This window comes from Cariama cristata, unplaced genomic scaffold (genome assembly GCF_000690535.1).
Source record: "Cariama cristata isolate BGI_N322 unplaced genomic scaffold, ASM69053v1 Scaffold42529, whole genome shotgun sequence".
Classification (NCBI taxonomy): domain Eukaryota; kingdom Metazoa; phylum Chordata; class Aves; order Cariamiformes; family Cariamidae; genus Cariama; species Cariama cristata.
Genome location: NW_009635971.1, coordinates 1 through 11496, shown reverse-complemented (window position 1 = coordinate 11496; position 11496 = coordinate 1). Strand labels below are relative to the sequence as shown.

Below are 11496 nucleotides of genomic sequence, written 5' to 3'. Positions count from 1 at the left end.
TCACAACTGACCATGGCAGGAAGGAGGGACTGGGAAAGTGGAAAAGAAGAGGTGGGGAGTTGCTGCCCTAGATGTAGGAAGTAAAAAGCTGACAGCGTAAGACTGCAGAGCTGGAGAAACATATGTGTAAGGAATAGTTACGTTCTGAAAGTGCTGGGGGTATATTATGCTGGTACACATAAAAAAATTCTTGGACCAGGAACATTCCTTCTGTCCTGGGAGACATTCAGTGCTGGCTGCTTCCTCAGCATTTTCTCTAACTTCTTCTCCCATGAGGCCATCAGAAAAAAGCCTGGAGAGGCACCTGGCAACTGTGCCGAGCCCTTGCCATACTGAGTTCAGTGGACACCTTGACCATTACTGTGACTCCCTAAATTTGAGTACATTAGCCAGCTCCCATTCCACAGGATAGCAAGGCTTTATAGTAATTGAATTGAACTGCTACACAGCAATTCAAGAAAGATTTCATTCATCATTGTACTAAATGCTTTTTGAGAAACTGGCTGAAAATCAGCAAACTGTCGTTGCCTAGGGATTTGTGTTCCCCAACACCACAAAAACCCATCCTCACTCAGTTTGCTATGCTGCTGTGAGAGCAAGAGTCTCTGAAGAACAAACTGGATTGCACCGAACAAAGGAAGGGATCCTACCTTTCTTTTGTGAGGGAAACATCTGGTTTAGCTAGAAGAATTCCATATCTGTGAAAAACAAACCAATACAGCAAGGTAAGAGCCACATCCTTGATGTGCTGAGCTGATTGATGCCACCGTCACAGCAAACAACAATAAATCACTGCCCTTCCCACTTAGCCTACCACAGCAAACAACCCCATCTCAGGCATGTGAACTTTAAAGAGGCTGTTTCACTCCTTGCCTACATCTGGTTACCAGGGTCACCTCCCTAACAATAAAGGAACATTCAGAGTTTTTAACGAACCTTTCAGCAAATTCCTCAAATGAGGGTCTCCAGGAGAAACCATCTCTTCGGATACGGATTGTCTCCAGCAGTCCGTTGTACCGGAGCTGAGGCAGCACCACAAAGAGCATCAGAGAAACAAACAGAAACAGGTCATTAGGAGACAAGTTTGTTCCTCTGCAGTCAGAAATGCTTTCAGTCAGTCCTAAACTTCTCTAGTTCAAAACGAAAAAGTTTCTTTCTGAAAATGTTTCCCTGGTTAAAGACTGAATTTACCACATCCTGTAACTCTGATGATTAGCCACTCTCAGTTAAAAGTTGGAAACCATAAAAAACAATGACTGAAATAACTTCACCTTCCACCCAAGGGGAATGCTTTGCCCCTGTCCTTTAAAGGATAGCCTATTACTTCCAAATCTGGACAAATAAGTATCCTGAGGCATGGATGAACTTCCCTCTTAATCCTGTCCTTTCTTATATACATTAAACAGGCCACAGAGCTTTCTGAACTTTTCTAATAATTTTCAGTATTATTTAAAGCACCTGTATCTCAGACTTGACACAATATTGAAAGACAGTCCTATCAGCTCATTTCAGCTCCTGCTAAAGCAGTCCGATCTTGGCTCCTATTCAGAGTTGCCCTGGTTGATGGGTGAGAAGAGTCTCCTCTGGGAAGCATCATTTTTTCTAAGTACTGTCTGTACCTGTTCCCATCCAGGAGATGCAAAGACGAATTCCAGTCCCTGACAAGTAGATCTCATTGCATTTATGAAAAAGAAATGGAAGAGAACTTAGACTGTGAAACCTGGACCTAGCAGTCTGTGTCACAAAAGCAACCAAGTACCCAGAACCTTTACATGCATAAAAAGCATACCCTCTCTTTCTCTTGCAAGGGGAGAGTCAGACCAGTCAGCTTCCAGCTATCTCCACAGCCTTTCGGTGGGGTCTGCCCTCCCCACTGAGACATGGCAGAAGTACCTGTAAAGGACATCGCTTTTCCTCACCTGCTGCAGCACCACCTGGCTGTCCACCACAGCTGGCTCCTTCCTTCTGTTGGGCTTTATACAGCGCACAAAGTGGGGGTTGGCAGAATACATTCTCTCCATGAGCACCATCAGGGAATGCTAGCGAGGGCAGAGAAAGATCAACAGTACAGCAAGCCAAAGCACTGCCAGAGCCAGTGTGCAATATCCTGCAGCGAGAACAGTTTTCCCACCCCACAGCAACTTCCCAGGCTCTGACAACAACCGGGTCACTCCCACCATGATCAGCTGTGCTTGACACCCAGAAAAAAAGGCTGTCTACATGCTGGATGCTTTAACTATGCTTAGCAGACTGGAAGCTCTCACAAAAATATCACACCACTCATCTCAAGGGATACTGCAGGGCAGCAATACTTTACCCGGAACTGAGCTCCAGCAGACTGTTTTCGTGTGCTGTTGAACTTGTCGTCTGCTCCTGGTGTGACCTGAAACCAGATCCAAACAAAATTGTCATCCCTGGAAGGAGTGCTTGGTTGCCATCCAAAGAGCTGTGCTGGAAGGTAGATGGCAAAAAGGAGAGAGAATAGATTTCTGGGGAGGGAAGACAAGTTAAACATATCAGCAGAAGCAAGCAGAAAACCCGGTAAAAAAACAAAGGAGAAATTGTTGCAAGCAGATTGCTGTCTGTTCTTATTTTCAACCAATTCCTGTCTGCTCTGATTTTCAGCCAGTTTCTCAAATAATAAATACCAGGTAGCTATGCCATCATTTATCAATCGTCATGTGGACCTTAAGTGCAATACCTTGGCTTTCACATGAGGCATCAGTGTCCCTGTCCTGGAGACAGTGGCTGGAAGAACAGAGACAACAGTTAATTTTGTACTTTTGCTCGCAATCAACCACGTCTAAACATTCAAACCTCACTCCACACACAAGTCTGCCTACAAATACTGAATCACACAGTGTTAGGTTTCACCATGTGGAAACACAAGGAAAGAGCTAAAGGAAGGGAGAAGAAAATGCAAATATATGAAGCATACAATGCAGGCAATATTATTTTCTGCCACTGAGAAGACAAGGCAATCAGGTTATTGAACAATTCTAAGTGATCTTCAAAAGAAATATCATCAATGAGCATCTAATAACGCAGAAAAAAAGTATGATCGCAAACGGGAAGCTCACCTACAGCACTCAACATGGGAGGTTATATAGAGTCAGACAGGCGATTTGAGCAGCCTGGTCTAGTGGAAGGTGTCCTTATCCAGGGCAGGGGGGTTGGAACTAGATGGTCTTTAAAGTCCCTTCCAACCAAACCATTCTACAATTTGATGATTCTATGATAGCTTAAAACTAATTCAGTGACAAGATGAAAAATTCAGGGAAGTTGAATTTACTGAAGGATCTAATGAGAGTCTTGCACATCCTAGATGCAATCATCTCATGTGAACTATAGAATCACAGGGGTCTGAGGTTGGAAGGGACTTCTGGAGGTCAGCTGGGCCAACCTCTTTGCTCAGCAGGGTCACCTAGAGCTGGCCGCTCAGGACTGGACAACCAAATCTGCACTGAGAACAGATCATCTCTGCTGTTTATGAACTTTCAAAAAGTTGGGACTAGACTAAGTATCTTCAGTAACAGTGTGGAAGAGATAATGAAGAAAGATACTCCTGAGCAGACGAGTTGAAAAACACAGTGGAGAATAAAAATGAAATTCATCAGTTACTTGTAAATCCCAGAAAGTGGCATGGACTGAACAGGACCAAAAGCCCCCAAATTTCTGCACCAGAAGCACTGTGTTCAGCCAGGCAAATTCCAAGGAAGCATCCACCTGATTTTCTTTAAATGTTTACTTTCATAGAAGCCTTGGAGACTGAGGGCTTATCAATAACTGGAAAAAGGGAGTGTAGTGGTGGGAGAGAAATAATGAACAACCTTGGCGTTTTTAACAAGTTGTACCTGAAAACCAAAATGTGTTTGAAAAGGATAATCTCTACACTCATTGCTTGTGGTTCTACAGCACTCTATTTTCAGCGTGAACAGCTGGAAGCTATGACCTTGTCCAGCTTCCTTTCCAGACAAGAACAGAGCATATGAAGGGCCAGTGGAGACAGTCCTGTACTGGCCCTGGAGAAGGTGGGCTATCTGATTTGACAGAAGACATCTGAACAGTGGATAATTCTCTGGAAGAGGATACAACCTGCCTTGCTTTCCAGGGAGGAACAAACAGCTCTGACAGCTCGGTATAAGCCAGCAGCCCCACTCCAAGCTGCAGCCTTTCCAGCGTCCCTGGGGTTGCCAGCTGTGAAACACATTCATAGCACATAAGCCTCATCCTCCACTTAACTCTTGCCAAGGTGGGCCTTGATTTATATGGGATGTCCTGTCATAGCAGAGGGACTTGCCTGTGAACAGCATGCTGAGCAAGGGGGTGACGCTGTTGATGAAGAGCCCACGGATGCTGGCTGGCAAGGTGTCTCTGTTCTTCTCTAGAAAGCCCTCAGCAGTATATTGTACCTAGGGGAAAGGGCAGCAAGTCACTAAGGCCAGCAGTGCTCACAGGCTTGCTGTGAAAGCCACCTCCACAGCTTGCCAGCAGGAACTGTTAAACTGCATGTGCACTGGCTTGCACCTGAATTCTGCAAATGCATCCATTTGCATCCATTCAGATGCATATCCTGAGGAACAAAACTCTTTGGAAGACACTGAGGCATTAGAACCACAGGAGTGCAGCACAACACCGAGACATCCACATTTTCTTGTTCTCTTTTCCTTGATTATGAAGTTTCATTTACTTTTGGTTTATGCTTCACTCTTTTCCTTGCTCTCTCCCTCTTCCCTTTGAACAGGCTTCCATCCTGTTATTATGCATCCCCTTGTTTCTCTTGTTCCCTTCCTTTCTCATCTCTAGCCTGGCACTCTTTTGTGTGTTAGGTCTTAATTTTTGTAATAAAGAATGTCACAGGTAATAACTTAGTCAACAATGGTGAGTTGAGATTACTAAATGGTGAGATGAGATTACTAAATTGCATATTACAATGACTTGAATTGTCATCTCTGCTCCTGCATCAAAAATTATCTCCAATCAATTCAACATATTTGGGCCAATACTTTCAAAACTGGTGGCAGTAAGGTTACATGCATAGTCCTAAACCCCAAGCTGCTTAGATACCATTTGAATGCATAGATAATTGCCTCCACTTTCAAAACACCTAGCTGCTCTCATTGTGTTCTTCAGTGTTTGCAATAAAATAGTGACTGCTATGCTCTGGAACCCAACAGGTAAAGGTAAAACCATTAGACTGTCCTTTGGTGCTGCACAGAGGATGCAGGGCTTTTATTTTATAAAGGACTATTTTAAGACTAGAGCTCCAATAGAATGATGATGAGCACAGCAGATTCTTCTCATACCCTATGATTCCCAGAGGTAGCCCCACTTTCCTCAGGGGTCTTCTCTTCCTATATGTTCTACAGAAATCCAATGAATGCTGGGGAGGCAAATCCCTGGGAACACATCACTTCTGTTATACCATCATTGGACCATACGCTCATTATCATCTAAGCCATATTTGTCAAGCAACACACTTCCCGTCTCCTACATATGTTACAACAGCATTCTTCCTGCAAACAGTACATACTTTGCCAGCATAGTGAATGATGCTGAAGCCCAGAACACGGCCTCGGCCTGGCTCGAAGTGTAAATTCCCCTTGAAGCTGCTGTTTAGTTTATCCACAAATGTCTTATCAGTTGCCTGCAAGAAAGCAGATTTCATAATCAAATGATAAGGCTGCAACAAAGACTGATCAGGGCACATGGAAGAAAAACAAAGTGCTGGAAGTGGCCTTGGCTATGTGACAGTTTCATAGACTCTCTCTCTGACTCTCCACAGGGATGCCAGTATCATTAGACTGTCCCTGATCTGGCTATCCTGTCTTATCAATCACACATGGGAACACTTCTGCTCATCCTGCTCTTCAAAGTCACACTCCAACATAAGAGCTCCGCAGCCCAAATATTTATTGCTACATTCCCCGACACTATTTTATCTGCACCCTATCTCATGCATACCTGAGGGAATGCACTCTGCTCATCCAGAAGAGAGAGGAGCCCAAGTGGCTTGGCCAGGAGCAAATTCTGCAGGGAAAGGAGACACATTACACATCTAAAGCAGTATAGGGCATCCACTCTCACGTACACCATCCTTTGAAGAGGTTCTTCCCAGGTGCATCTCCTCCCCATGATAGCAAGATTCCTCTCTTGGCTGGATGGACCAATTATCTTCTGCCAGTCCTCTCACTCACCAGAATAGGTTCATTATTGTTGAACGTGATAGTGTCCCAAGGCAGCTCTTCTTCCTTATAGGCAGCCTGCTCCAGCTGGAAAATGTGCTGAAACAGAGAAAAAAAAAAAGAGGTTGGAGCACCCCTGAATATCTTCCTTCTCACCCTGAACAGAGGACAGAGGCGTGGCTCTCACCTATGGCCACAGAGGCCCAAGATGAATCTGCTGTTCTGCATGCTCATCTGTAAGCCTGTCACTCACTGATCCTGGTGCATAAAGCAGAAACACTTTTCAGACTGTAAGTGTCCCTGCTCTGCCAACTTTGGCCATTGCTTGACCCTTCTACTCCCTCCGTCCCTGCACCAGTGACTCCCCTGCCACAGCACAGAAGGCTGCTGCTCTCTACCCTGCTTCACTAATCACCGCTTCTGTCCTTCCAGGCAATAGACCTGTTTTTACCCAAGTTCTCCTTCATATGCCAGGTAGATCAGTGCTCTGCTTTCTCCGCCACACAAGGCAAGATCAACCACAGCAGACTTACATGGTTGAAGAAATGCTGCAGTTGCTCATTGGCCAAGTTTATGCAAAGTTGTTCGAAATGATTCACTGTGAAGTTTTCAAACCCAAAAATATCCAAGATACCTAAAAAAAGGAAAATGAGCACATCACGGAGCCTGCAGACCACCCCTGCAGATAGCTGCGTACCCCAACACACAACTAATTTCCCATCACCCAGCTCCTGTGGCACAAGTAAACCCCAACCAAGTCACCAGCAGCACCTCTCCCATAACTCCCCTTGGAAGGAAAGCTAGTTTAGGAGAAGCCTCACTCCCACCGCCAGCTCCTCTGCAAAGCCAGAGTGTCCCAGAACTACAGCCTCACAGTTGCTTCAGACCAATCAACTGCTCAGAGTTGGCCAAGGCCCTACAGACTTCATGCTGCTGACTACTACCTCCAACATGATCATGTCTTTGATAATGGATCTCTGCATGCAATCTCTGCAAAACCTCATATTGTGCCTTTCCTTCGGTGTGGCTGAGGGATGCACGTTTGAAGACAGAACAGGAGCAAGACAGGGCAGAACTCACCTATCTCCCTCAGTTCCACCTCAGGATCCACATTTTCAGCCAGCAGCTCATTGATCTTGCAGACAATCCAGCCAAATACTCGGCCATATGCCACCTTTGCAATGGAGTCACGAGCATCTGCACAGAGACAACAACAGCAGCTTACTGAAGGGCTCCAAGGAGAGTAGGGAACACAGCACATAAGCTGGCTCCAAACATCCACCTCTAGCAACAATGTCTAGTGGTTTATGAAGCCATTTTAAAGATCAGATAAACATTAGATGTCTGTCTGATTGTCCCTGCCGTCTGTAAGCTTGAAATGAGCTCTTTCATTCCGAAATCGTCACAATTTTTCTGCAAGAGCAGATAGGGCATACTAGGGCACTTGTGAGACCATCTAGAATAGAAAATTTCCTTTCCAAAAATGCTCAGCCCCTTTTTGCAATATCCAGAGACTTGCTTTCCCCTCTGCAGGTCTGCTGAGTATGGGTCCCCTCACTGCTAAATCAAGCAAGAAGTTGCACATTGTACTTGGGAAACTGAATGGTTCTGTTCCTCCTAGCCCACAGTTGCCAAGTGTTTAAATGCTGTGGGCAAGAGGAGGATGCAACTGATGGAAAACTTGCTGACATTCTAAGGAGACCAAATCAACATGACTTACTGCGTGATCCACCTACTGATGGGTGAGAGAGATTGTCTAGAGAGATGCAAGAGAAGACATTTGCGAAACAGAACTAGCCAATTCCCCATTTTTGTTTTTTTTTTTCTTTAATTTAAGCAATAATCTGGAAGTCCTAGGATTTCATGCCTTTTTAAAAAAATGTTTTAAATCTTTTATTTTAACTGAACATTTTTGCACAGATTCTCTTGGATTATTTTCTTTTCTTACTGAAAGGGAAAATAACACCTGGTGCTTGCTACTTTAACATACTCCCCTTTCATCTCACTCCTTCCCTGATACTGTCCTACCTCATTGATTCTCTCAGTTTTTTCTCCATCTGCTACCTAGAGCTCTGCACACTGCCAGCACTCTGCAACAGGAGCCTTCCCCTTTTTTGTACAAATACCTACAGTTGCTTTCTAGGCTGGACTGAGGGAGAAAGCAAAGCTAATTCCTTGGTTTCCCCTTTAATCAATGTAGTCTCCTGGAGATGAAACAAAAGCAGCATTTGTGGTCCTACACGTCAGTAACAGACTAAACAGATAAACATTGGTATAGTTGCCTCCGTGCAAGAGGCATGAAGGGGCACAGACAGACATATTTGTTCCCAGCAAGTTGCACATGTGTGGGGATACTTCCATCAAATACAGGCCAGACTTTCTAGCCAGCACATCTGCAACTCATTATGTTTCTTACCTTCTGCCTGCTGCTGGGTGTGAAAACGCTGAATCTGCTCGCCTCGGGTCACCGACATTGTACAAATAAGGCATTTTAACAGTTCTTCTTCTTGGACTCCAAACTGACTCTGGGAGAGAGGAAATAGATGACAGTCAATAGCAAACCCTTATTCTACTTGTGGGGACTGTATCTCCTTGCATCTGTGCCATAACCAGTGTAACGGGGTCATGGTTCAGATTCAGGCCTTCGAGTTCTGCTGTAAGATAAGTATTACTGTTAACATCTCGCAGCACTGGTGTCAGATGCAGGCTCTGAGATCCGCGTTATCCCTGCAGTGACCAAGCTCACTCTCACGCTCCAGTGTTGCCACCTTTCACCTTCCTTGGCAGCCATGCCAGTCCCTGCTGAGTGTTTTAATGACTTATTGAACAGCACCACACAGAGGTGACTGTGCAACTGCTGAGACGTCTGAGCTTCAGCAGACATCAGAGTCACACGGACCCACAAGAGACAGGAAACAAAGGGAACTCAGACACAACTGAATCTCTCAGTGATCGCTTTAACGAGAATTCCCCTCCTGTGGGCAAAAAACAAGGAGCAGACTTTAAGAACTAAAACAAAAAGAAGTTGGCTGCTGAACAGATGTAGGTGGTTGTTTCAGGTATGGTGCAGGAGGGAAGCAGGCAAAGAGATGGGAGTGAAACCAAAAACCAGGAGTGCTGGGATTTCAAATAGGTCAAAATAAAAAGACATAGAAAGGGCAGAAATATATTACATTTTTCTGTTCTGTGTTGTTAACACAGCAGGATAATGTATCCATCCCATGTAATAAAAATGGGACAGTCCTGGGGAATATATACTTCTTGATCTGTGATCATCTCATACGAAATAGTAGAAAGTTAACTTCTGCATAACCAACAAAAATTGACAGCAGTTAAGGCGGCATCCTTGGACAAGATCTGTCAAAAACACAGAACTAGTGTTCAGATACTGCATGCCTGGATTTCTCCAAGGCATCATCACACTTAGTAACACAGAACATTCAATTTTAAAAAGTTTGTATTGTAAGACACGTGTGGTGTTGCCAAATGCAACACAGTGAACAAAAATGCAGTCATGGGGTCATACTGTGCATTTCTGGAAAAAACTCCTTGCTCTTCAGGAGCCTTCACACTCTGAGGCAGAAACATCCTCCTGCCTCTCTCTGGCAGGAGCAGGTCCTGCAGCCACACTGCCAGTGGGAACCAGTATCATATCCATAAGGTTTCTGTCAGCCCTTCTTGTGACTCACCGCTGCAGCCTTTAGCCATCCCCGGGAGGCTTCACTCACTTTTACAGACCCATTGCTCTCCTCAGGCTCAAAGGTCACATTGCCCAGAGACAACACACCAGCCAAGATAGCCTGCATGTCCACTTGCTCCTAAAACACAGAAGAGAGGTGACTGAAAACCTATCAGTATGTAAAATATACAACACAGAGGCCCCAGAAGTTGGAGAGGTGAGGGAAAGGCACAGGCAGCCTGTGGGAAAAGGCTCTATACAGAGTCTGACAGACGCAGGTGGTTTGGAAAATCCAGGGAGGAGAGGAACAGGAGCCTTAAAACAGCAGCCAGAAAGAAACCCTATGCCTGCAGGAAGCAGAGATGGAAATTAAATGACCCCAGAACTGACCTGTTCTTGGAAGCCCACCATGTCAAGGGCATTGCACACCTCTTGGTATTTGTGCTTCCAGCGCTGAGCTACATCCAGTGTACCAAATTGTCCATTTATGTACCTAAGAAAGTGTATATCCCATACAAAACCGTCACACAATCAGCACAGCAAGTCAGTCCCACCCCAAGGGAACAAAGCAGATCAGCAGTAGTGGAGACACAAAAGGGAAAGAAACTTTTCCAAGGTAATGCAGCAAAGAAGAGACTCCAGACCTCCCAGCTTCCATGATGACCCATAAGATCTCTTTATGTAGCTCCATGCAGATCCCACTACAGCTTCCATTCGTTTGTTTACCTGTACCAGGCTCCACAGATAGGGACAGGTCAGAGGCATAGGCTCCATTATGCTGCTTTCCCCTCCACCCCCCATCATGAAGACTAAACTAAGATCTGCCTTTGAAGTACCTGTAGAGTGAAGGATCCAGTAGCCCATACATCTCCTTTTCCTCTGAAGAGAGTCCAGCAAAAATGTAGTAGAAGATATGGAAATTCCTCTCTCCAGTACCTTGTTGCACTACCCGTGACTTCTCTAACAGGTACTCACTCAGCTTGGCACCTTGCACTGCACACAAGAAGGTGACAGGGTAAACTTTGCACCTGGGGATATGAAGCTCACTGAGCTGTCCCGCATCGCTTAACTGGGAACAGGACCATGGAATTGTCTAAAATAACCTTCATGTGTGCAACACCCTTTAGGTTGCCCAGCCCCTTGGAAATGGGCTTCTCGAGGCTTCCCATCATCTTAGAGATGTCTGCTCACCTCTTTTAGCAGCAACCAAGGCTTCTGGCACCACAGAGTATTACTGCTACTTCCCCTGCACTGTCACCCCCACATCCTTCCTGTAATCCCACACTGTCCAAACCCAGGTCTTATCCTACAGCTGTGGTTGCTGTAAGATTTTAATTAATTGCACAACCTTCCCACAGGGAGCCAGGTGTCAAAATTTCACCCTCTACGTGTTCCGGCTAGACTCAGTAGCTCAGTCCACTCCCTCCAGTGCCTAACCATCCCCCAAATGAGTGACTGCCCTTGCCTTTACCTGTATTCTTCTGGAAACGCAGCTGTATGTATTTTCCAAAGCGGCTGCTATTGTCATTCATCACAGTCTGGGCGTTGCCAAAAGCTTCAAGCAACGGATTCACCTAAAACAAGTGAGCAAGCAGAACAAGCATTCTTCATAGAATCATAGAATCATTATGG

At 45.2% G+C, this 11496-nt stretch overlaps 1 protein-coding gene across 1 annotated transcript; it reads right to left on the bottom strand.

The window, feature by feature from the left end:
* Window positions 1-650: 650 nt before the first annotated feature.
* LOC104157122 (myosin-IIIb-like) lies at window positions 651-11438 on the bottom strand (the record flags this gene model as incomplete). The annotated part of the gene is made up of 16 exons (XM_009707730.1): window positions 651-698; window positions 937-1130; window positions 1920-2039; window positions 2318-2383; window positions 2702-2748; window positions 4301-4412; window positions 5534-5647; window positions 5965-6030; window positions 6198-6272; window positions 6719-6819; window positions 7266-7382; window positions 8602-8710; window positions 9875-10003; window positions 10255-10357; window positions 10701-10857; window positions 11336-11438. Coding segments are annotated over 16 exons (1661 nt in total), but the record flags the coding sequence as incomplete, so codon positions are not given.
* Window positions 11439-11496: the final 58 nt, after the last annotated feature.